Source organism: Caenorhabditis briggsae, assembly GCF_000004555.2.
Source record: "Caenorhabditis briggsae complete genome, chrIV, whole genome shotgun sequence".
Classification (NCBI taxonomy): Eukaryota; Metazoa; Nematoda; class Chromadorea; order Rhabditida; family Rhabditidae; genus Caenorhabditis; species Caenorhabditis briggsae.
Genome location: NC_013487.2, coordinates 9,029,717 through 9,055,602, shown reverse-complemented (window position 1 = coordinate 9,055,602; position 25,886 = coordinate 9,029,717). Strand labels below are relative to the sequence as shown.

The 25,886-nt window shown below is 37.2% G+C and overlaps 7 protein-coding genes across 7 annotated transcripts in view; 5 read left to right on the top strand and 2 right to left on the bottom strand.

The window, feature by feature from the left end:
- Positions 1–843: 843 nt before the first annotated feature.
- Positions 844–1,563, bottom strand: Cbr-mrpl-51 (the record flags this gene model as incomplete). The annotated part of the gene is made up of 3 exons (XM_002633398.1): positions 844–945; positions 992–1,356; positions 1,431–1,563. The coding sequence occupies 3 exons, from the start codon at positions 1,561–1,563 to the stop codon at positions 844–846; spliced, it is 600 nt and encodes a 199-aa protein (XP_002633444.1).
- A 219-nt stretch (positions 1,564–1,782) lies between these two features.
- Positions 1,783–2,400, top strand: CBG06211 (the record flags this gene model as incomplete). Its single annotated transcript, XM_002633397.1, has 3 exons — positions 1,783–2,040; positions 2,086–2,190; positions 2,236–2,400. 3 exons carry the CDS (start codon positions 1,783–1,785, stop codon positions 2,398–2,400), a joined length of 528 nt encoding a protein of 175 aa, XP_002633443.1.
- A 1,069-nt stretch (positions 2,401–3,469) lies between these two features.
- Positions 3,470–4,427, top strand: CBG06210 (the record flags this gene model as incomplete). The annotated part of the gene is made up of 2 exons (XM_045235667.1): positions 3,470–3,721; positions 3,768–4,427. 2 exons carry the CDS (start codon positions 3,470–3,472, stop codon positions 4,425–4,427), a joined length of 912 nt encoding a protein of 303 aa, XP_045093040.1.
- A 6,180-nt stretch (positions 4,428–10,607) lies between these two features.
- On the top strand, positions 10,608–11,870 carry Cbr-lips-6 (the record flags this gene model as incomplete). The annotated part of the gene is made up of 4 exons (XM_002633395.1): positions 10,608–10,792; positions 10,840–11,017; positions 11,067–11,566; positions 11,615–11,870. 4 exons carry the CDS (start codon positions 10,608–10,610, stop codon positions 11,868–11,870), a joined length of 1,119 nt encoding a protein of 372 aa, XP_002633441.1.
- A 5,651-nt stretch (positions 11,871–17,521) lies between these two features.
- On the top strand, positions 17,522–18,789 carry CBG06208 (the record flags this gene model as incomplete). The annotated part of the gene is made up of 4 exons (XM_002633394.1): positions 17,522–17,706; positions 17,751–17,928; positions 17,977–18,476; positions 18,525–18,789. 4 exons carry the CDS (start codon positions 17,522–17,524, stop codon positions 18,787–18,789), a joined length of 1,128 nt encoding a protein of 375 aa, XP_002633440.1.
- A 197-nt stretch (positions 18,790–18,986) lies between these two features.
- Positions 18,987–19,412, bottom strand: Cbr-spe-17 (the record flags this gene model as incomplete). The annotated part of the gene is made up of 2 exons (XM_002633393.2): positions 18,987–19,061; positions 19,107–19,412. 2 exons carry the CDS (start codon positions 19,410–19,412, stop codon positions 18,987–18,989), a joined length of 381 nt encoding a protein of 126 aa, XP_002633439.2.
- Positions 19,413–22,173: 2,761 nt separating this feature from the next.
- Cbr-unc-22 overlaps positions 22,174–25,886 on the top strand; it is a gene marked incomplete at both ends in the record, with an annotated part of 35,080 nt that continues 31,367 nt past the window's right edge. The window contains 6 exons of the mRNA XM_045235666.1: positions 22,174–22,227; positions 23,727–23,744; positions 24,522–24,674; positions 24,724–24,888; positions 25,247–25,567; positions 25,613–25,875. Coding sequence (XP_045093041.1) covers positions 22,174–22,227; positions 23,727–23,744; positions 24,522–24,674; positions 24,724–24,888; positions 25,247–25,567; positions 25,613–25,875 — 974 coding nt within the window. The remainder of the gene's footprint in view (positions 22,228–23,726; positions 23,745–24,521; positions 24,675–24,723; positions 24,889–25,246; positions 25,568–25,612; positions 25,876–25,886) is intronic.

Below are 25,886 nucleotides of genomic sequence, written 5' to 3'. Positions count from 1 at the left end.
ATTTCGATCTATTTGATAAGGCGCTGAGATACAATGTCAACACAAGAGTACAGCTGGTCAGATTGGAAAGGTAAAGAAATAAAAGAGACGAAGAAGGTCGAGAGAAGAAAGTGTGATGTCATTGAATTAGGAAATTGTATTGTTGGGAAATTGGTTGAAGCAGGAACAGGTTTCCTAGGTCAGATCCTTTCTATAGGCTCGTCGAAACGATGGGAAGTATATGTTAATGATGGAACCCAGCCCATTCAAGGATAATGTTGTGAAACTGATGTCTCCTCGGTGTGGTAGGATGCGTTTGTTAGGATATCTATTTAGAGTCTCGTGATATATCATATATGGTCTCGAAATTTCAGTTACTGATCAACAAAGTTCAATTCCAATGTACTATTCTGGTACAAAAAATCGAAGCGGTGGAAAAGAAATACCGATGGCGGCGGCCGAAGGTCCCACAGCGACAACTATCGTAACCTAGTAATATTTTTTATTCTTCGGATTTATTTTCTCGGCGTTCACTATTTTTCATCTAACTTTCAGTTCTTTTTCTCCAAAAAAGAAGGAAAATAAAAATTTTAGATACTGAAATTGCAAGAAAATCAGAAATTTTAGGTTACGGTAGTTGTCGTTATGGGGCCACAGCTCCAATAGATTTTTTGAAAAATACATTAAATGTGAATCCTTGATCCGTTGTGTTGTAATCTGTAATTAGAAAAAAAATTCCCTAAAATTGTCCCTATTTTTTTGCGGAATCACAAAACGGGGGCGAATTAAAATAAAATTTATTGGAAAACGAGAAACAACAACAAAAATCCTAAAAGAACAGCTACCCAAGTTGAAACGAGAACATCAATGAATCTCGTCTCTGAATGATCTTCGCGATTTGTCTTTGTACGTGTAGTCTGGCTCTTCCTCCCACAATCCCAAGTTTCGTTCACGACCGATTTCATCCTGAAAAAGGAATCCAATAATGTACGAACAATATGTTTGAACTCACTTGTTTATTATAGTTATGCTGCATCATCAAATACTTGATTCTCTTTCTTAACTCGTGCCATCTCTTCGGCGAATTTTGTTTCAGCTTGGAGTCATAGAGATTACGGTAATGAATCAACTTGATCAGTTCGTTTGCCTTATGTTGTCCAGGGAATCCACGGAGCCAGGTTGGAGTGTGGTATTGTAGTTGTGCGGGATGTACTGATCCATCACCGAGAAGATCGATGTAATCATTCTGACCGAAACGTGCAGCCTCATCGTTCCATTGATCTCTAACTTTGTAGTTCGGTCGAGCTACTGGTACTTTGCAGTCCGGTATGCGAGGAAGAGGGTCTACTCCTTGTTGATGGTAGCGAAAGGTATAACCTAGAAGTTAGAAGTTGGCTTTAAAATTGAGTATGTCACCGAAAAAAAACAACAAATATTTTTGATAAACTCACCAGCATCATTGTATTTGGCGGATGACTTTTCACGATCATCCACTACTCTTGGCACAGAACTGCGATCGTGAAATCCCCGGACTGACGTTGTTCGAATAACGGATGTTAATCTGGAGATACTTGCGGAGTTCATCACCTGAAATCATATAATGTCTTGAAAAATGCGAATAAGAAAGAAAAAGAAAAAGTTCTCTTATGACCTACAAAAATTGATCTGCTAATTACTAAAGTTTATTCTGTGGCGCGAATTTTTAGTCGATCCGAAAACAGATAGCTCGACAGAAGTCATTTCGTTTCTGTATTTTCTAATCAGCCTTTTGATTTTCTTGTTACTTTCAGCTCGTTTTTTACGATGAATTCTGCTACTCCTTCAAACGAAACCGACAAAAACCACTCCGAGACAAAAACTACTGTTTCTATGCCGGCTACTGAAACTCAAATGACAGAAGAAGAATTAATGTTCTACTTCCATTTGTCCAAGTACGAGGATGTTAAAGAAAAACCAACTGCATTGTCCGACGAGGAAGCATTCGACCTTTGGACGGAAACAAATAAGGCGCATATCAGATACAGCTCTTCGGCGAAACAAGAATGGAAGAACCATATCTTTGTAAGTTTGTTGTCATCGTTGAAAAGCCGCAATAATTGATTGCAGATGTACAATTTCTTTCAAAGAAGAGGAAGTCAGAACAGAGCCAGCAGATATCTCCAAAAAATTGAGAGCTCAAAAAGCGAGAAAATCAGAGCTAAAGTCTCGAAGGTAAAATTTAAAAATACTTCGATTAACGAAAATGTAAAAAATTAGATTCGCAAGCTCAACTTGGATTATGTATCGCTCCCTGTCGAGAGAATCAATCCGGATGACGTCAAGCGACGAAGAACTCTTGAGAGAAAGGCCAAGGCTGAATCGTCAGCCGACAAACTCAACGCTGAGAGAATTCTGAAAAGTATCATCTTCGGACGAATCTAAACATTAGCAACCATAAACGTCAGCCGTCGACAACTAATCACTAATAACAATAATTCAATTGTCTATTGTGAAAATCCAATATATCTGTACCATTACTTTTATTAGGTGATGCTAAACGCTATTATTGCTTTAAAAGTAAATTAATCATATGATTCTTCGGAGATCAATAAATTTGGATGCCAGTTTCGTCTAAAATTGTGATAAACTGAAAAAAAAACATTGCAAAAAAATATTTTTTTTTTTGGTCTTCCTCGAGGAGTACACGAAGTTTCCGTCGTACACAACAGATTTGACGCCTCATTGCACTAATTTGACAGTATTTTTTTTCTAAAACTGCTCATAAAGTTTGAAGTTTCTGAATTTTGAAAAGTAATTAGAAAATCTGGGTCAAGTGGATTTCGAACTATCCGTTCTGAGACGAGAACCGTATTTTTTGCAGTCTAAATACAACCTATAAAACCAAAATACAAATCAAGTCAAGCCACGTTTTTTTCACAGGCCCTCTTTGTATGTTTGCCAACATCCGTTTCCTGTCATATTCATAGAGACTTTCATAACCAATGCTTTCTTTTTTCGTTGCTTCATGCTTCCAGATGTTTCAAGTTCCTTTTCTTTCAGTAAACTGCTCAATAGTCACTATTCATATATTTTTTCTGAAATCGCAACACATCGGAAACTTTTTGGGGATTAACCTCGTCTGTTACTGACGGATTATTTCAATCACCATCGATTTTTATCGTAACCGAATTAGTACGCACTTTTCTCTGTCAAGTTACACGTCATACCAAAGTAAACAAATTCGCCGCAGATGTCTGGGAGAAGCCTCTCCTCTCCTGCAAGCTCTTCAGGGATCTCAGTGCTTTGGCGTTACTATTTTATTTTCCCTGACACTCCCGGCCGTAATAACGTCGTCTTCATAGACTAACTGACCTCATGAAGATAATACGAGGCATTTCTTTCATGTCCCTCTACGCACCTAACTGCTGCTATTTTTGTATCCTAGTTTTCGAAAGTCGTAGTTTTCTAATACCCCGATCATTTTCTCAATATTTTTGCTTTCAGCATTCTGATGAAACGACGACTTTTAGTCGTGTTGCTTTTGTTCGCAGTAAGCTCATTCGCTGACGAAAACGCAGATGATGTCAATCCAGAAGATGTTGACGATGTGAAGCCCCCAGTAGAAGAAGACGCAATAAAAGAAGTTCCCGTGGAGAAGATTACAGTACCTGCAACGCTCACTCCTCTCAGTTCAACTGCAAACATCACGACTATTTCAGTCCAGGTGGCTCCCATCCCAGCAGCTGACAATGCAACAAACGCAGTGAGTGCACTTAAAATTAACTTGTAATTTAAAAAAATAACGTCAGGAACCCAAACCCGACTCTGAAAAGAAAGAAGAACTTCTGACTGGAAAAGAAGAAACACCAGCTGTGAAGACGGAAGTGATACCTGAAGCAACAACAATAGCTACGGAGACACTCGCACCACTGGTTCCAAAAGCTCCAGAAGAAGCAGATGATCTGAAAGAAGAAGAGAAAGAAAATGCGGCTCCCGAATTTGAAGCGAAACAAGAAGTTGAAGGAGGAAAAGGAGAGGAAGATCCAGATGCGAACGTTGACAAGCCAGCCGCTGTAGATCCACCAAAAGACGAAGCAGATGGAGCAGCTAAAGAAGATCGCGAGACCCCTTCTGTTGTTGCAGAAGGATTGCATGAAGCGGTTGAAGAAGCTAGAGGAAATCCAGCGCCAGGTGCTCCTACTGCTGATAAGAAAAAAGATTCTGCAGATGAAGAACAAACGTTGGAAGCAGGACCAGTTGCTCGTCCACATAGATTTGACACATCTGTAAGCCATTCTACATTTAATAATATACTTTTTCAAATTTTCATCAAAACCCCATTTTTTTCAGAACGAATTCCAGTCCAGTTTCCAACGCATTCGAGGGGTGGAAGAGGATGGAACCGGGTTTATGTCATTCTTTTTTATTGGGTCATTCCTCATTATTGCTATTTATCTGCTTCAACATAACAAGAAGAAGATTCTTGGTTAGATTTCACGAAGGATTTCATCAATAAAATATATAAACTTTTCAGGTCTAATGTTCGAAGGTCGGTCTGGAAAAGGATCCAGGTCAAGAGGAGGAAACGTTCGATATCGTCGGTTGAGTCAAAACGAGACTGGCAATTGATGTGCATGTTCTCTCTCAATTTTACGAATTTAATATAAGATTACTGTTGAACCCATACTGGTATATAACTTCCGAATTTTCGTGTGCATTTTCAACGTTTTCATCTTCACATAGCTTTATGTATTTGTTCCCGTTTCCCGTGTCCCTTTCTTCCTTCCCAGCTTTTGCCTTGTCCTCCGTTCACTTATGTATGATTGTTTATCCCATACGGTTGAACACCCACTCTTGTGCCTTTTCTGATGTTCATAAAAAGATGTTGCAAATGTATTCGTTTTTACACATAAGTTATTCTTGGCTCCAAGTTGGCACAAATTTGTAATGCCCGCAAAAAATAAATCGAAGAGGGCCAGGTCGATAAGACCAATTTTGTTTATACAGGTTTCACCTCGACTCCTTCTAATTTCCGAAGGCGTCTCGCTTTCACCGAGGAAGACACAGCAGATGCCGTTGGAATGTCGACCAATTGTCAGTGACTTTTTGGACTTTGCGACTAGACTACGGACGAAGACCTTCGCGGAGACGAAATCGGCATATTGCGACGATTAGCCTCGTACCGGTTGCTTTGGAGGCTTTGAATGAAAAAACGTGTTATAATCACATAAAGAAAAAAGTCGAATGATATGGATAGTTCAAGAGTTTAGAAACTGTTTCCGGTTTTTTTGGAATTATCTGGAAGAGTAAGATAACTGTAAGGAGATGAAGATCATATATGGAAAGATGTAAACCATATGAATACGGTTATGGAAATAGTAACTTTCAAAATGTATGCATTATTTGAGTTTTGTTGTATTCATTCGGAAGAAATTCGACCCAATAAGATTGTAATGAGAGGAAAATCACGTTTTGATCAAATTCAGAAACTAGGCGGAGTCTCGAATGATCTCGAGAATCTGTAGTTCATTCTTGCCCATTCTCTCAGATTTTTTGAGAAGTTCAGCATATTTCATAAATACTTCTTATTTAATTTTTTTATTGTCTGATATTTACCGGTAGACATTTTTTATAAAACTCCGTGGAGAATAGTGTCCACTAGGTAAATATCCAACTTTGAGGTACTACAGAAAAGATTCAGAGTTTTTCAATTGATCTGATTTTTTTTGCGAGTATATGATGAAATAGGGATTAATTTTTGTAGTTGAAACATTTTTTTCCTAATAACTTTGAAATGTTATTTTTGGCCAAACAGTACCGATTATATTCAATTTCAATATTGAGTTGAGAGTTGCCCTTTTCTCATTATATAGATGAGTTTGTGTAAAATATGAAAAGTACTGATAAAAATGTATTATTATTTTTATTATTATACAGTTCCGCGAGGTTTCAGCTTACCGCTAAAACTCTAATAGAACGCCACCACTGACTTTTATCTTTGAGTCAATTTATCTCGGTTCCTATCAAAAACATGAAGAAGTGAACTGACAAAATATGAAGAAGTGAACTGACAAAGAGGTAAACTGACAAAATATTTTTGATATTTCGATTAACATTTTGTTAGTGGACCACATTTTGATATCTTTTACAGGGAATGAGATATACATAGGGTCTCAAATTTCACGATTTAGGTGGCGTTCTATGAGAGTGTTTACGGTAACTGGGTACCTTTCAACCATTTGTAGGAATACTTCAATTCATTTCAAATTCCTGAAAGCTTTTTCAATTCACTGTATCCAGCTTATTAAAATTTTTAATTTATTTTCACCCTGCTTCAAGTCTGCAAAACGATCTGTCTATGTTCTATGTCCTCCGCGTATACGTTTCCTCCTTTTTCAACCAAAACACACCTTCACGCATTCTCAATCAGACTGATGTTGCCATTATCGGCCGTAGTCTTATCCCTGCGATTTCATTGTCCTTCTCATAGACACAGACAGGTTTTGGTCTACGTGAATCGAAGAAAAAACTTGGCGCAAAGATCAAATCAATGAACTGTGGCTACAGAATTTTGTACTCACTATTAGAAGTTGGACAACTCTATCAGACTTTCAATAAATCTTGTTTTTCGTACTTATCATAAAATGAGCTCACAGAAAATCGATTTTGGGCTTCCCATTTAAAGTCATCCGAAAAAATTCCTGAGTGAAAATGTATTATATTGCTATGCAGGATGGCGGTCAGTTTCCAGCACAAGTTTAAGCTCATGAATGCTATGACACTTTTCGCCGTTTTTGCTTTTTATGGTTTCATTTTTCTCCACAACAGGCCGAAAATTCCGGAAATAGGATACAATATTTTGCAGTCTCATTCGAATATAGTAGTGTTTCTAAAATCAATTTTGAAATATTAAGTGTTTTTTTGGGCTCTTTTGGACGGTCAGCCATTTATAGGATTTTAAATATTTTCAAGAGGGTTCTGGTTTAAAAAAGACGTTCCTGTTACAGAATCGTTACAGTATTTTGAAAAATGAAGACTTGAAAAAGGGTAAGTACTTTGAAAATATCTGCAAGAAATTTGAATTTTCAGAATCCGGGAACTAGTATGGATTACTCAAATCTTTTTTGACTCGACTTTTCGGACACTTGATCTTTTTTTTCAGTACGTGATATTTCGAATCTCAACTTTCGCTTTGTGACACAATCCCACTCGGCGCTTCATCGGAAAGGACATTTCAAAGCCTCGAATCTTACGCAACCCCGCAACTCGTTTTTTTGCCAATTGAATTGGACACAGAAGGAAATGAAAGGGCATATATCAGAGAATTGATATAAAGTGCAAAAACTTCAATTACTTGAAGTCATAAGAGTTATTGTTAACATTGAAATTAAATAAAAACCCGAACGGGTAACACTCTAATAGAGTGCAACCCAAACTTTCAACTTTAAGTCTTTCCTACAAAAGATATCAAAAAGTGGTCAACTGAAAAATATTTCTCACATTATGATAAACATTTAACTAGTTGACTCGTGTTTGATATCTTTCACAAGAAATCATATATATATGGGCTCAAAATTGAGAATTTGGGTGACACTCTGTTAAATTGTTTACGGTATCCTAATAAAATATGATACTGTAACAATTTAACATTTTTATTTGTACTTGTCTTCTTGCTCCTGTTTGGCGAGTTTTGGGTTACGGTGGCATTTTATACGAGGGCGAAAAAATCGTTGAATGTTTTGAAAACTTACTTTAAAAAATTACAAAAAAACCAAAATGTAATCGCAGAGCTTCCGAAAAGAAGTCCATTGTTGCTAAAATTTCGTTGGATCAGAAGAAACATCTGCAAAAAGTGCGTAATAAAAAAATCTCAAAAAAGGGAATATATGGGACATATCAGTGGTTGAAAGTTCATAAGTATCAACATTTACACACCTGAAATCTCAATTTTATATATTAAGCAAATATAGAAAAAAAAATCAGAAATTTCAAATTAAGGACCAAATGGTAAAACAGAAGTTTGAAATCTGTTGCACTTCAGACGATTATATCCTTCATGATTCTAAAGCAATGTTTGTATCATTAAACACAAAAACCTTTGTCGTGACCTCATTATTCATAATTACATCCGATTGATGGTTATAGAATTATTGCATCGTCAAGTTTGTTCAGGAGTTTGATTCTTTCTCTTTTTTTCATAAATCCGTCCTAATTAACAATATTCTGATAAATCCTTACCTGTATTTCTCTTGACAGTCAGAGATCCGTGTTCAGTTGATTGGTCGTTTTACCGTTTCTAGGGTTTTTACGTAGAGCAGGAATTCAATTTGCGGCTATATCTGTTATGATCAACCTCCATCCAGTTCCTCTCGTTTATCAGGCGCAACACATCGTATACGGTATCTACGTGATATGTGTAGTCCGGTGTCCAGTTCAAGAGATCATTGCAAAAAACTGTCAAAAAAGGGATATGCGGCAGGATTGTGTATACGATGATCGTGAATATCTCTGTGATGATGCTATAAACTTCTTAACAGAAATCCACTTCGCCTTATCGATAAATGAGTTTTTGTGTTGTGGTGGTTGCATTGATAAATTGAATAATTCAGCTGGTTCGAGGTTTCCTTGAAATTCTGATTGGTACAGTATGCCAAGATGAGAGTGGGATGAAGCATTTTAAACAAATGGTGTGGATGTTTCTTAGATAATTTTACCTATTGGAACCCCATAAACGGAACCACCATAAACGAGACATTCTGAAGATTAAGAGATGCGAGAATATTTTATGGTTCCTTTGATGAAAACTATTCGAATCTTTCTGGTTAACTTAATGGCATCTTTTGGAAGTTTACTCTTTTTTGGCAATAAGAAACAAAGTAAGCGTTATTTGATAGTTTAGATAATTTAAAAAATTGAAAATCGTAGAGGAATAATTGAAAAAAAGAACATTTTTGAATTTAGATAGTAACAAAGCTAACTAAAAAGTAGGTCTAGCGAAACTTTCGACGAGAAATGAGGAACGGAAACATCTAAAGAAGAATTGATTTAAAGTTACATAGTAATGTGAAAACCATCACAAATTTTCCAACGACATAGATAGAATCCAAAATAATATAAACATTTTGAATTCATTTCGGCCACTTGGCTTCCGGCTTGTAAAAAGTTGATACGGCTCCGCTTTTGGACGGATATTGGCAAGGTCCTAGCCAGGTACTTGCTCAAAAACGGATGTATAGCAGACCATGGCAAGATTTTGGAAGCTGAAAGTTGAAATACTACTAGGTCGGAACCATACACGTGGATGGCCGGGCCGGGCCGGCCCGCCTGCTCAAAAACCCTCGGCCCGCCTTGAACGAATTTTCGAAATTTTTGTTTTTTAATGTGCCAAAATAATTGTAATAGATCAAATATTAATTAAAATGCATAAAACCATTTGAAAAATTCAATTTAATTCAATTTTTAGCAAAAAATTCAAATTTTATTTTGCCAAGGATGAAACTTTTTGCTAACTCCGACCTCAAAACAGTTTTTTTCACAGAATCAGCTTCTAATGTAGATTTTCTTTTATTATGAATAAAATCCATCTCGAAAAATGATGATTCTCTTAAAAATTTCAAATTTTTCAAAAAGCGGGCCGGCCCGCGGGCCGGCCATGCCCTAATTTTTCCGGCCCGGCCATCTTTTCCACAAGTATGGTCGGAACGTTGTCATTATTTTCTCGGAATTCACTATCAGTCGACTTCAGTAGGTCAATCAGGAATCTGAGCAACCTCCGATCAGAAGTTTCTGGCGAAGTAAGAGCAGGATAACAATTTCAGACAGAATAACTTCTTCAGTAAATCTGAAAAACCCCATTGAATGCATTCCCCCATTTTTATTTTATATTTGATCTATGCAAGAAAGTGGACAATCGTTTTTCAGGGCTTTGAAAACAAATTTCTTAGTTACTTTTCGAGCAATTGTTTTCTGACAATTTTTCAACATACCTAAGTTTCACCAGTGTATATATTTAAAAATTTTAGAAAACCATTTTCCCAATACCTGAAAATCATAATTTTTCGAATATTGGCTTTGCAATTGAAAATTCAGAAAGATTATAATAAAATCCGTTTCCTTCATTTCTGGTGATTATCACACACATCCAATGATTTTCGAAGATAACATATACCTATGAAATGGCTGTTACTTTTTCTATTCCGAAACCATCATTTTCGTTCCTTTTGATGAGAATTCTGCCATTCTGGGAAATCACTTTTTTTCATATCGTTTCGCAACCATTTCCATTTTCTCCTTTTCCTTCTTTTATCTTCTCCGCCTCTTTTCTTGCTTCTGCCAATTTGTCATTGATAAGGCACCGACGGGGCTTTTACCTTCATAAGGTCAGATATTTTATCCGGTTGCCATTCGTACCGCCCATAAATTTTTGTCACTCCTTTTTTGATAAGCAGTGGGCAGTTGTCCCTCAAATCTGGAAATTAACTTTTCTGACTCCACCTTTTTAAGTCACATATGGACCTGATTTCCTCAATGGCAAATTGCTATAAAAAGCTCAAAAAATAACCAAAGAACCTGACAATTTTTACTTCCCTTTCATATATAATCATAATAATGAGATGATTTTTTCAGGTTCTAAACCGATAGAAGCCAATATGAAGTGGATTACTGTAGCTGTAGCACTTGCTGTTATCAATACGGCGACATGTGGACACGACATCCATAAGCATTTCATGGCATGGATGAAGCAACATTATACACCAGAAGAAGTCAAAGCTTTCGTTAGAGACGATCTGACGACTGGAAGTATCGGTGGAGGTCTTTTAACAAAAGGGACAAAGTGAGAAAGCATTATTATAGTTTGATCCTAATTCAGGTTATTTTCAGTGATCGACCAGTTGTGTTTGTTCATGGATTGAATAATGAAGCTGGAAACCTCTGGAAAGTTGCCCGTGTCTTCGCTGCACATGGATTCCCAACTCAATATATGTTTGCAACAACATGGGGAAGAGGACTTGAACCGACAAACTTCAATGTTGGCATGTCTTGTGCTCATGTCAGACACGTATGTTCTATTATTCTTAAGTGTAGGACCTCATTGTACTGACTTACAGATACGCAGGTTCATTGAAATGGTTCTCAAGTACACTGGAGCAAAACAAATCGACGTTATCGGATATTCAATGGGATCTCCAATTGCCAGAAAAGCTATTCTGGGAGGAAAATGTGTTGACGATGCTAATGTCGCATTGGGACCATCATTGCAATCCAGAATCCATACCTACATTTCCGTAGCTGGTGCGAATCAAGGATCATATCTCTGCGGGCTTCCGTTCTTCGAAATTTGCAATGCCAATACTGGATTGTCTTGTAATTCGAAATTCTTGGCTGATATCAACTGGTTCAAAAACTATGAATCCTCCTACAAGAGTTTCAATCTTGCTTCGTCTGGAGATTCTGTTGTTGGTTATATGGCATGTGGAAAGAAAGCATCTGAATTCCCAGGAGGACATGAATGGAAGGTCGAGGGTTTGAATCACGAACAGACTGAGTTTGACACCGCCGAAATTCAATTGAAAATGTTGAGAGAATCAACTGATGGAAAATCGAAGAGGTTAGTTTTGGAGAGCTAGAAATCAAAGTCAAAATTCATCGTTTACAGCAGACCAGCCGGAAAGAATTCCTTCGCTGAAGTAAAAAAATATTTGAACACAAAGAGAAGAGATGTTAGACCTCCGATCCCAGAGAAACCAGTTCCAAAGAAGGCCGCAGCAAAAAAGGCTGCTCCAAAGAAAGCTGCTCCAAAGAAGGCCTCTCCACCAAAGAAGGCTCCAACCAAGAAAGCCGCACCAGCCAAGAGAGCAGCACCAAAGAAAGCTGCTCCTCCAAAGAAAAACCAAAAACCAGCCAGTCACTAAACTGTGATAATCGAAAAATTGAATAGCTTTAATTACACTTTGCAGTTGTCTTTCGTTGATTCTATTTATTTTTGTTTATATTTATTGTTGAATACAAATGTACAAAATGAAGTTCCGTCGTATACTGTTTTTAGAACGTACCGTTGAAGGTTGAAGGTGAAGAGTTACCAAACTGCCAGTTCTCTAGAGCAAGATCTCAATTATAACTTTTCTAAGCGATGAGACTTTGGGAACATAAGAAAACGGTTTCAGGCCGATGAGGGACGAGGTGGGAGTTACCGTAAACACTCTGAAAAAGGTCATCCTATACTTGAACTTCGAGCTCAATTATCGAGCTCAATTATCAAAAAGATTTGAAATCATTATGGGTGCACACTTGGGCCCAAGGCAACGGGTCAGAAATCGTGCTCAGTAAACGTGAGATTTTTGAAAAAATTCGCTGCTGCACGGCGAATAATATTGGAAATCGAGTTTTTCTGATTTTTTTTCTGATTTGTTGGCGCTTTTCTCGATACAAGGGAAAATCAGCTTTTTTGGCATTAAAAAATTCCGGGTATAAATTTTTTTTTCAAAATAAATAGAAATTGTAGAGAATTTGAAAACAAATCAAATGATCTAAAAAACGTCTGATTTGGCCCAAAAATAAAAACCCTGACAGATTTTCTAAAAAATCAACTGAATTTTGTCATGTTTGAAGGTTTTTGAAAGTTTTCAAAAAATCTGTCAAACCATTCTTAATGAAAATAGGTAGGATTTGTCCAGAATTTTACGAGAAATTCGCTGATATTAAAATCAGCCCATAAAATTTAGAATTGAGACCCCTGATAGGATTTGAAGCAGTCGGATTACTGTAGATTTGAGGGAAAATTATTATTTTTGTTCAAAATTTGCTGCATTTTTATTTGGCGTGCTATTATTGGCGTGGCATTTTTGGCTTGGATCGATGTGGAATGACCTAGAAGAGGGAAAAAGTTTGAGGGGAAAAGTGATGCCTAGAGTCTCAAATCCATCCATATGTCGGTTCAACAAATTATGTCGGTTCGAACAAATTAATTTCTTTTGAACTTTTTGAATTTTGCTCTTTTCTCGATGCACGAGAAAAGCGCCAGCAATCGCCGTTTCACGTTTTTCACAAATTGTTTGGCGTGTGCTGAATTATTTGGCCGATGATCAAACTTTTAAACGTTGGGCTCGTTGATTAAAATTAATTAGGTCAAATCCAAGTCAACTTTGAAATTAATAAAATTTCTTCCGGTTTAAAAATTATTTGGGGCGCGTTTTTTGACCCGCTGCCTTGGACCCAAGTGCCCCTGTCAAAAAAGGGAGTCACACAATTAATTTGGGAGGATCTTATTAACACATGAAAATTTGTGTCGAGGGAAAAGTGATTTCAGATTTATTATCCTGATAGCACCTTTAAATAAATCATTAAGAGAATTCCAAAACATTTCTCATTGTGAGGCATTTAACTATTAGAAAATGTCAAAAATCCAAAAAACGAATATTTTTAATGTAAATTGTTAGCTAAATTTACGATCAAGTATGAGTTACAGCTTCCTTTGTTTTTTATACCTTTAGGTTTCGAGACTCGAGTATTTATCCAATCATCACCTGGAGAGATAAAAAAGTATATAGGTTTCCCTTTACAAACCCTAACAGGTTTCTGGTTTTCACCTCAAGACAGCCCGTCGGATACCAATACAATGTTGACCAATCATCTATGACTTTTTGGACTGCGCGATTATCCTATAGACAGAGAAAAAAGCGGCATATTGAGACAAGATTAGCCTTTACACTGACACACAAAAAGCGTTGAAAAAAACGGGTTAATTATTGAAAGAGATGTCTACGGACCTGCCGTTGATATCTATAGTCTAAAATTTTAGAAATGAGACACGCTCTGAGAAAAATGAGAACCTGATTTGAATCAGGAACATCAGGAAGAAAATTGAAAACTGATCGTTCTATGTGTTCTACTGTAACTACTAAAATATAAGCTCTGTGATTATATTCTTCATAATTTTCTTGTTGAGAGATTTAGAAGTTCAGACGGTTGAACGGAATCATTTTTTTGCAAACTTTCAGAAAATTCTCGAAAGGTAAAAAGCAACAAAGTTTTGAAAATCAATGGCGTTCTTCTATCTCACATCTTACTGGTAATTATGAACGTTCATATTTGATATTTTTGAGCTCAGAACCATAGAAAAATATCTGTATAAGTTTCCCTATGTATTGGAATCTCCGCACAGGGAGATATGAATATAGTAGTAAAATACTCTCTTCAAAACTCGCAGTGTTGCTCTAACCAGATACAGTACCGGCCAATAAGATATACAAAAACGTATTTCTCAGTTTATTTTCGGCCATTTTTACTATTTTCAGGAGCCTGGAGTTCGGCTGTCAAGTTTCCAATTAAAAAAAAAAAATTTGGAAAGTTCAAAACAGACCTAGTTTGAAAACCTTGCATTACCAAACTTTTTAGAAAATTCCTTGTTTTTCTGTTATTTTCCATTTCTGAATTCAATAAAAATAGCTTTCTCTTCCCCTGAATACCTTAATTTTTTGATAATTCGAAATGTGTCAAAAGCGGACGAACTTCATCTTTTTTTTTCAACCAAAACGCATTAACTTTCAATGATGCCGACGTTGTCTTATCACTTCTAATTGATTGCCCTTTTCGGAAAAAGAGACAAAACGGGTTTTGATTGCGCCAGAGGAAGAAGCGAGTGCAAAGATCGAAACAATGAAATATGGCTACAGAAATAAATGAAAGTTCCTATTTTACTTCCGTCTAGATTTCTCTCCGAAAATTGAAAATTGAACGAATTTTTATCAAATGATTACTGTTGATTACTAATTAGTTGCCTTATTTAAAGTTTTCTCGGTCCAGAAAAATTTTGGTTGAAATTAAGAAAAAAGTTAAAATACATTTAACGATTCATTACTTGCTTCCCCTCAAAGTTGAACTTAAATTCACCTAAAACCTTTTTCAATCATTCCCTGAAAATTCTTTCAATCAGAAATTGTCAATTATGTGATTTCAATCTTCTTGAAACCGCTAATCATTCATGCCAATCACACCGTATCACTTTTTGTCTAATTGACAATAAAAGCCGGACAATATACCGAAAATGACAATCGTACGATTTGAAACTTACGCAACCCTTTTCCACCTTGTTCCTGAACCGAATCGTTTGATCGGACGCAACTAGAAACGAATTGAAGAATGTCGGAGATACCAGGAAGATTGATGAACACACCGTTTTGATGGACACTAAAATAATTCCGAGTTTCAGATGTGGTTTCCATCAGCTTATCGAATACGATTAGAGAACAAAACTTGGAATATTTTCAGTAAATAGAAGATATTGAAATACTGAAATCATGAACTTCGTAGAAGTTCAAGGAATCATGTCAAAAACGGAAATACTCACTGTTCGGACAGTGATGCAATTATTCGTTCATTCTCTATAGAAGTAGGGGTAATACAGGTCCTGAAAACATAAGAATCTTTCTATATTTATAAAGAAAATAATCAAAAACTTTAAATGGACAAAAAAAAATTGAAAGAGAATTCGAAAAAAAATTTGAAAGAAAGGAATTTTAATTTTTCCAAAAACTTCAAACAATGGGACCAAACATGATTTTTGCAAGTTAATCTAATAATAAATCATAGCTTTTGTTGATTTGGAATTTGAAAAATACCGAGAAATGTGAAAATTTGCTTCTGCTCCCCGTTCATTGTAAATACGGAAGAGGATTTTCTATTCATATCTGGTACGAGTACATTTTTACCCGCATGAGAAATATCTATTGGTTTTCAATCCATGTTATTGAAAAATATTCATTTTGTATGATACCAGTCAGACCCCGGACTGTTTGTACGGAGCACATAAATAGGCCCAAAGTGCGTTTTGCGAAATTTTGTCAAATTTTATAAAGTTTCATAATATTTTTGAAAAATATGATACTCAACCTTATAGATCAACTTTATAGGGCAGGACAGTATGGGCTCAGTAGTCCATGAAACCCTGTCAACTTTGAGCTCAATTATCTCGATTCCAGTGACAGGTAACAAAAGTTGGTCGAATGATAAATTATTTATCATTACATAACCAATTCTTTATCAGTTGACCATTTTTTCACAGAAATCTGAATAATTAAGTTCAAAGTTGACGGTTTTGGTGAGCTTATATTAGAGGAATACGGTATCACTGAAACGCAATTAATTTTATTTATAGTTTTCGAAAAACTTACCAGTTCTGAAGAGGTTCAACTAATATAAATGATATTCTTGATAAATCACCTGAGAATTGACTCTGAATACTGCTCCACTTCTTCCAATCATCTCAATCACAGAATCTGCAGATGCCCGAGGGGTGTCAAAATTTGAAATGTCTTATTTTCTCTGATCAAACTGCATTCCAAACACTTTCATTTGCCAGGCATACTGTATCTACGTGATATCTATAGTCCGGTATCCAGTTCGGAAGATCACTTTCGAAATTGACAAAGAACCGGGGGCGTGTGTATACTATGGGCAGAGATATTGTGTGTTGGGTTTCGGTTCGAAAAGTGAGAAGTCGTTATCTCCCGACATTATTGGGTTTTTGTGTGATGATCTGGGCAGAAAACATATTGAATGTCTCATCAGGTTGGTTAATCAAACTAAATAATATTTGGAAACCGTCGAACAGGATTAGGGGACTGGGAAGATGAAAGCATTTTTGAGAAAAGCTGTGAACAATTGGACAGAATGTCCTCATGTGTTCTATTGCGTATATCAGAATCCAAAAGTAAATATAAAGGATTAGTCATTGCCAAGTGTTCCTGATATTTTCGAATGTTTTTGTTTGCTTTCTATTTCCAGAATTAGGAAATCGTGAAAAGTGTCAGAAATTGGCCATCTGAAGAAAATACCGTAAACCCTCTAATAGATAATCAACCAAACTGTAAACTTTGAGCCCATATATCTCGGTTCCTGTGCAGGATATCCAGAATGTTTTCAAAAAACAATTATATTGGTTGAGGCAAATGAAAATTTGGATATCAACACACAAAAAATAAAGTTAAGTCTCAGGTTTTTACTTGACTAGGACAGTTTTCTTGATTCCGATACTTCAAATTGGCTGGGAGATGATTTCGAATCGAATTTCTAATATAGTTCGAATTCTCTCAAGGCAATATATCATTAACTATTCTAATCTTCTTTTCCGAAACCATTCGTTCCTCTTGATTGAATTTTCCATCTGCCATTCTCACGTCGTCTACCGTTTCCTTCTCTTCTTCCTCTCTCCTTTTCTTCTCTCCTCCTTTTCGGGCTTCTGCCATTGATAAGCCCGGCTAGCTATTACCTTCCACAAGGTCAGAAATCCTATCTGGTTGCCAACCGTGGGCCGCCCATAAATTTCGTCTTTTTGAGACGTTGTGGGCAGTTGCCCATCAAACCGAAATCTGGAAATGACGGGTTTCTCCGCCTTTTCGAGTACGATGGACCTGAATTGGTTGTAGAGGCATTTATATAAAATGGGCGCTGGAAGATAGATACCAGCTATCATTCAAAAAAAAGCTTCGGTTTTTCGTTTTTTTTTTGTCTCAAATCACTTCAACACTTTTTATAGTTTCAGGTATTAGACCAAAAAAGCCTCGCAATGAATTCCATTACTATTGCTGTAGCATTGTTATCCATTGCATTTGTCCATTGTGGACACAATGTGAATCCACATTTTATGGCTTACATGAAACAAAACTACAAACCAGAAGAAGTAGCAGCATTTGTAAGAGATGATTTGACCACCGGAAGTTTTGGTGGAGGAGTTGTTACTAAAGAGACAAAGTAAGTCAAATATTATAAAATCTTTAACTAATAATCAATTTCAGTGATCGACCAGTTGTCTTCGTTCATGGTTTGAACAATGAAGCAGGAAGTCTATGGAAGGTTGTTAAAGACTTTTCTGCGGCCGGATACACTTCTGAATACCTATTTGCTACGACATGGGGAAGAGGAGTAGAACAAATGAATTTAAATGTTGCTATGTCTTGCGCCCACGTCAAACATGTAGGCTATATGTTTTGGATTGAACGGATTGAGAACCAATACTTACAGGTTCGCAAATTTATAGAGCTGGTTCTCAAATACACAGGGTTCAAGCAAATCAACATAATCGGATACTCAATGGGATCACCTATCGCTAGAAAAGCTATTCTGGGAGGAAAATGTGTCGACGATAAAAGTGTTGAATTGGGACCATCATTGCAATCCAGAGTGCATACTTACATTTCTGTAGCCGGTGCTAATCAGGGATCATATCTATGCGGGCTTCCTTTCTTTGACATTTGCAATATGAACACTGGATTATCTTGTAATTCGAAATTCTTGGCTGATATCAACTGGTTCAAAAACTACGAATCTTCTTACAAGAGTTTCAATTTGGCATCCACAGCAGATTGGGTTGTTGGGTATATGGCATGTGGAAAGAAGGCATCTGAATTCCCAGGAGGACATGAATGGAAGGTCGATGGAATGAACCATGAACAGACTGAGTTTGATACTGCTGCAATTCAGTTGCAAATGTTGAGAGAATCATACGCTGGACAGTCAAAAAGGTTTTCTTTTATATTATAAAATATCCGAATATATTAAACATCTTTCAGCCGTCCAATCGCCAAAACAGCTCAAGAGAAGAAAAAGAAAGAAGTGAGAAGGTCTCCAACAAAGCCAAAGAATGTCCAGAAAAGAGTTCCGGTCCCAAACAAACCGGCACCAAAGAAGGCTGCTCCAAAGAAAGCTGCTCCTTCAAAGAAGGACGCTCCGAAAAAGGCCGCTCCACCGAAAAAGACTCCAGCTAAGAAAGCAGCACCAGCCAAAAGAGCAGCACCAAAGAAAAATGATAAAAATAATCAGAAGAAATCAGGATAGAAATATAGTTTTTTGAAAAATCTGATAGCTTTAACTAATGTTGTTCAAAATGTAGATAGTCACTCGAATCCAGTTTATTTATATTTGTTTTAATTTATTGTTTCATCTGAATGAAGATTTGTTTCAAATGAATAGTTTTATTGAGTAAAATGTTTATAAACGGAACATGATAATCATTTATTCAACAGGGCTTTACTTTAGTTTTTCTCTTCGATGCTCAGTTCGGCAATGTTTCGGAGCTCGTCATCTTTCATGTCTTGACGACCGTTGTACTGAAATGCATAACCTAAAAATCAGTCCAAGATTGAAAATCTCACCAGTCTCCGAAGGAAAGTCCATGTAACATGACGTCTCGGATGCCAGGTCCTCAACTTGCGCGCCACGTGGAATCCCTTCTGCTCCTTGAATGGTTTCTCGGTCGCCGTGAATTCATGAGCCAATCTGAGCCATTCTTTCTCTTCTTGAGTCAATTCCAATCCAATCGCTTCATCAGTACAATCACTTCGCAAAGAAACCAGCCCGTATCCAGTGTCCGAAGAGTGAGTACCGCTTGGAGTACTTCCAGTCGTTCCAGTTGTTGCAGTGGAAGTTGTCACAAAATCAGAACCGGATGTAGAAGTCATGGGTGCTCGTGGCGGTTGCACTCGCTAAAAATTAGGTACACTGTAAAGAAAATAGGAACAATTTTGAGGCACCTGAGCATGAGCCTCCATTTTTCCAAGAAACACTTTTTTTTTCAACCGAATCGACAAGAGACATTTGGTGTTGTTGGCAACCTATAAACAATAAAAGTTCACGTGAAAATTAAAGAAAGTTAGTTTTGTTCTGGTACAAAAGGAGTGGTGGAAGAGAAACTTCCGGCGGCTGTGGCTGAAGGTCCCATAACCATAACTTAAACTACCGTAACCTACAAACATTTTGATTTTCATTATTTTGTTTCTCAATTTTTGTGCGTTTTTAGTCATTTTTTTTCGCTATCAAACACTAAGAATTTCCGACTTTTTTGGGGAAAAATAACTTGACGAAACAGGGGAAACGAAAAAAATAATCCCGGAAAATGAATATAATTTTAGATTACGCTAGTTGTGGGACCTTCGGCCACGACGACTGGCGTTTCTCTTCCACGGCTCCGATTGTATACCAGAATAATAGCGGTGATAAATTTTTCTAGGTTGAACTTGAAAAATTTTTTTAAAAAGAAGTTTCGAACACATTAACGATCGTGAAGAGCATTCTAATCTCTTTGACATACTGAAAAAACTTCAACTTGATCTAAAAGGATTCCACACCAGAACGAAATCAATGAAGGTAACCAAAATGATATATCAAAAAATAGCTCCTCCCCATTGACACCTGTCACATTTGCACCTATGACCCATCTCTCACTTTCGCGCAATCAATCTCATTTGCCATCACCTTTCTCCGTTCCCTCTTTTTCTTTTTCATCTCTTTTTTCTTCAAAGTCCATTGTCAATGACATGTAGCATCTTTTGCTATCGTCTGTGCCACAAGGGACCATCTCATTATTTTTTTCCGTTGGATCGCCGCTTACCTCCGTCTCTTCGTCTCTGATACTCTTGATCCGATGCCGTTCGTCGGGCGCCGCCCCCTCCACCTCGTCTGTGTCTCTTTCTCTTTATGTACTATTTTTGCAACGTGGTGTGGTGAGCTCCCGCGAGCTGCTGATGCTCCCGCGCCTTCGTCGCCTCCTCTTTCATGTGTGCCTTTATCCACATCTCTCCGATGCCCTCGAGCGACTTTGTTTGTGGCATTTCGAGCATACTATTGCTTTCACATATTTACTATAATATTTTTTTTGTCATAAATGTTTCAGAACTATAAGCTCAAACAACTAAATAGGATGTATCCTTCTGGCCATTTACTCTCTTCCATAAGACCCAAAAACTTCCCAGAATTCACAATTTACGACCGCTTCCGAATTTCAACTTTTCCGTTTTATCTGCCAGATGTTGAAGGTCTACTATCCTCTTCTAAGTGACTTTTTCAAATGACGCGGTACTAAATTTGCGAAATCTTCTTTGTTTCCAAAAGTTCCGAGACTAGCTCTTTGAATCTTGAATCATGAATCTTGAATCAATTTTGAATCATCCGAGAAGTTTTTTACAATTAGTAATCTACTTTTTTTTGAATTCCCTCGGATGCTCTCATCATTTTTTAACCATCTCATCATTTTTTCTCTGTTTTACCGCTCAAATTTCATGCTTCTTCATCTTTGAAGGGACCCCTTCCTGCGGGCGTCTTCTCCCACTGCTCATCCTCCCCACCTTACATCGTTATGATTTATTTTTCAACAGACGGGCAATATCGGGCATCGCTATTTGCACGCACCCACCTTACAAGAAACCACTGATCCACTTTTGAACACTTCTTGTTTCATTTATTTCTGTTTCTGGGGAAGGTGAATAAGTTACTGTATGACTCAGTTTTCTTATCTTTCTCTGCATCTCTCCATTCTCTTTTCTCTCTGACGTTCTCCATCTGGTTGTCATGTGAGAATGGATTAGGTTACTGTTTTTTGTTCGTTTTCAGTTGGTCTTAGATCCGGCGAAAATTTCTTCTAATCACAAGAAACGTTCCAAAAATATGATTTCTGATTTTTTGGGAATTATAAAAACCTTCTCCATATCATGTTCCACTTTATGAAGAGTAAAAGTAATGAAATTTAAAGATGAGATGTTTTAACAGCTTCGCGCTTTTTTTGCTTTATCTTGATTTATGGATATTTTTTTCTTAAGTTCGAAAAAGCCTCGTATAGAAGAGCTTGGATTATGTGTTGATTGATTTTTAAGTCCTCCAAAACTAATATGCAGCTAATTTTTCTACTTCTTTGAAAGATTCCAATAATAATTTTCAGAAAAAAAAATCCGAAACTGTCTAACAGATCATAATACTGTTGTTTTTGAAATAACCTATATTCGAACTGATTTCTATCTGTATTTTTGTTTTACGAATTTTTCTCAATTGTTAAGTCATTCGGAAAACCACCCTTTTCAATTGTCTCATAGTGTTGTAGATTTCAAAATGTTACACCGGTCCATCTGTCCAGTTCTTCGTTTATTTTTTTCACAGAATCCAAAAGTTTTTTCCTGTTTTTACAATTATTTTTTAACTAGAAAATATCATTCTCTGATGTTTTTCCTTTTTTATAAATCTTTCCACATACTTTTTCGTTTTCTAAACCTTCCTATACCTTCTCTTTCTGAAATCACTCCTAATAATTTTTTTAAAATTCAGAAACGATTCATCTAACATCACTCGTAGAATAACCGAGTGAATGTAACGTGCGAACATCGCCATAGAAGATAAGAAGAAGACCGATTGATCGAAACCAAAAGTCGTGCGCCGACCCATCCGACTTCAACCATGGTTGGCGCACCACGCTTCACCCAGAAGCCATCCATTCAGCAGACACCTACAGTAAGTATTTTTAAAAATGTTAATCTGAAACTTCCTAAAACTTACTATGATATAACTTTGTTCTAGCTCCTTCTCTATATCTCTTTCCCTCTTTTTTTTGTGTCCATGCCCTGTGCACATCCAAATGGCTCATGGCAGGATCCCATCCAGTCTGCGTCTCCATCCACTGATCATCGCAAGTCCTAGTGTATTGTGGGGGCGATGCACGAAAGCCAACTGGCCGATGGGGGAGAGATCTCCACGGGTATCTGCGCTATTTCTCGCCTAGCTCCTTCTCTTGATCGGCAATGCCGTGTGCTTCTCATCGCTTTACGGCTTTCACGGGCTCAAGACAGCAATGCCGAGAGAAGTCAATGAGAAGCCCCCAGGAATCCGTAGATGATGAAGAACAAAAAACTACCGGGCCAAGACGAGTAGAAAAAGAAAGAGAAGATAAGAGAAAGAATCTTGAACCTGACCGCAAAACACTTAACAAATAACTGAACGTAAGAAACAAAAATTAGGGGGGGGGGTTTGAAACAGGGAAGGATAGCCGAGAGAAGCCGAACGGTGAAGCGAGAGAGGTTGAGAGTGTAAATATTGACCATTCGTAGTTTTTTAATGAGTTCTTTGTGTTGAAACACTTTTGAAACTAATTGAAAGTACTTGTAAACATGTCTTCAAATTCAATTTACGAAATCAGGGTCACCGTAAGACCTGTAATAGAAGGGCCCTCTAACTTTTAGCTTTGAGCCCCCTTTATCCCATTTCCTGTCAAAGTTATAAAAAAGTTGTCGGCTGAATTCAAATATAGCCCCCACCCCAATTCAAGTATAGCCCCCACCCCAATTCAAGTATAGCCCCCCAAAATGAACCATAGTAGAGCCCCCCACCTCCAACAATCTAGACACTTGCAGCAGTTCAAAAAAAATCCCCACCCATTCAATTATAGACACCCACTTTTGCGTAGTTTGTGGTGTGTGAAGGGATGCAAATTTTGAGCTTTTTTTAAAAATTTTTCTTTTATTTTTTTCGGAATTTGTGTCATTTTTTACCATTTTTCCTTGTTTCTTGGGAACTTTTTCTGAAAAATACTTTTCAGCTATGTATATCTTATCAGAACTTCCAAAACTAAAACATTCTAAAACTCAGGCTTAGGCCAAAAAATGGTGGGGACCTATTTTTGAATTGGTGGGGGTCTAAAATTGAATGGGTGGGGGGCTATTTTTAAATAGGCGGGGGGGGGTCATATTTGAATAAAGTGGGGGGCTCAGATAAGGTTCTCTTTTTGGGGGGCTATTTTTGAATGGTTGGGGGCCTTTAATTGAAGAAGGCAGGGAGGGGTGGGGGCCATATTTTAAGAATACCCGGTTCTTCAAGTATAGGCCCCCACTTTGTACTGGTGGGGGGTCATACTTTAATCAACCAATTCAACTTCAGCCCCCCCCCCCCCCACACCTCAGTAGAGCCCCCCACCCATTTTTGTACTGGTGGGGGGCTCTACTATAGTTGTTTATAAGGTGGGGGGGGGGGGGGGGGTCATACTGAGGTGGGGTCATATTGAAGTGCAACTAGCATCTTAAAATACAATTGTGAAAATTGAGAAACAAATTTGACTGCAAATGTTGATATGCATCAATGTAGAAAAAGGTTCTGACTGAAATTCCGTGTACAGAATTTTTCAAAAATGGCTCAATCAAAAATTATAACTGAAAACGTGCGCAAAAATCAATGTAGACCCGATTTCTATTTTTGAGCAAAGTTTTCAGAATTTGAAATTCAAAATTTTGAAAGATTCACTTTCAAAATTTTTTTGAAATTTCACAAAAATACTTTCATCAGAACAGTTTCATACATAGTTTCATATTTTAAGTCATATCTCCTATTTTGGATCATCCCGATTTCTCGTTAGTCTCATAATTAGAATTATGTCGTCGATAAATTTCCTTCATCCTTCAAATTTTGAAAAATTAGGTACATTTACATCGAACCACGTGCTACTGTCTTGAGAAAAATATTTGAAATTTGATCCATTGAAGTACACAAACACCCTCTTGAAGTCGGTGAAAAAAATGATCCCCTGGAACAAAGCGACGGTGAAAAGTAGTAAAAAAAAGAGAGACTAAAAAACTACTGTTTTATCTATGATATCATTGTTAAGTCTTCCAATCAGTTAGTGTCAACAAATTGCGGGGGATCCTCTTGTTTTGATGTTTTCGTGTGACGTCAAATTGGATACCTGAAGGGATGAGAAGGGAAAGTGTAAACAAGTGAAACATTGAACTCATCAAATTGCAAAAAAACATGATTTGCAGGGTGATTTGCTGATGGAATGTCACCTCGAGGCGGATCCACAACCAACTATCGCCTGGCAACATTCTGGAAATCTTCTGGAACCTTCTGGAAGAGTAGTACAGACACTGACTCCGCTGGGAGGAAGTATGTACAAAGCGACATTAGTTATCAAGGTGAGAAGAAGATAAAAACTGAGTTTTTGAAGAAGTATCAGATAACAAGAAAAGGTGCAAACAGGTGATAATATGTTGCGAAGTTATGGGGGAAGAAAAGAGAACAAAACACAAAATTGAAGGGATTTCAAATGATATAAAAACTAGAGAACAGTCACATCAGAATACAAATCACTTTCACAATTACAGAATGTTATTAGTTACCGTAAAACCTGTAATAGAAGGACCTTCTAACTTTTAGCTTTGAGCCAATTTATCTCAATTCCTGCCAAAGGAATAAAAAAGTTGTCAACTGATAAATTGATCATCATAATATCACACACATTTTATCAATTTACGCACTTTTGGTATCATGCACAGGAGCCAAGAAAAATGAGCTCAAACTTGTCAGTGTGTGAGCCCTTTCAATACAGGTTTTACTGTATCAATCTTTTATAATAGAAGACGTTGATCATTGAATAGGGACGTTGAATAAATAGAAACAATATTTTTCAATATGATTAGAAAAACAGTGAGAGACAGAATCAGCAGAAATCGGTAGAAAGAAAAAGAATGAAAAAAAAAATTTATAGGAACCAAACGCCGGTGATGGAGGTGCTTACAAGTGCACAGCAAAGAATCAATTGGGTGAATCAAACGCCAATATCAATTTAAATTTCGCCGGTGCCGGAGGAGATGAAGCCAAGTCCCGAGGTCCATCTTTTGTCGGAAAACCACGAATCATTCCAAAAGACGGTGGAGCGTTGATTGTGATGGAATGCAAAGTGAAAAGTGCATCCACACCTGTCGCCAAATGGATGAAAGACGGTGTACCATTGAGCATGGGCGGTCTTTATCATGCAATTTTTAGTGATCTCGGAGATCAAACATATTTGTGTCAATTGGAGATTAGAGTGAGTTTTTTGAGTTTGTTAAACTTTCATCCCATTTGATTCTAGGGTCCGTCATCTTCGGACGCAGGACAGTATCGATGTAATATTAGAAACGATCAAGGAGAAACGAATGCCAACCTGGCACTAAACTTTGAAGAACCAGATCCAACCGAAAGGCAAGAAAGAAAACGATCGACTGCTTCACCAAGACCGTCGTCCCGCGGTCCAGGGAGTCGTCCATCTTCCCCGAAAAAATCAATGAAATCAAGGGAAGGAACACCAAAAAGAACATTGAAACCAAGAGAGGGCTCACCATCAAAGAAGTTACGGTATGTCTTTT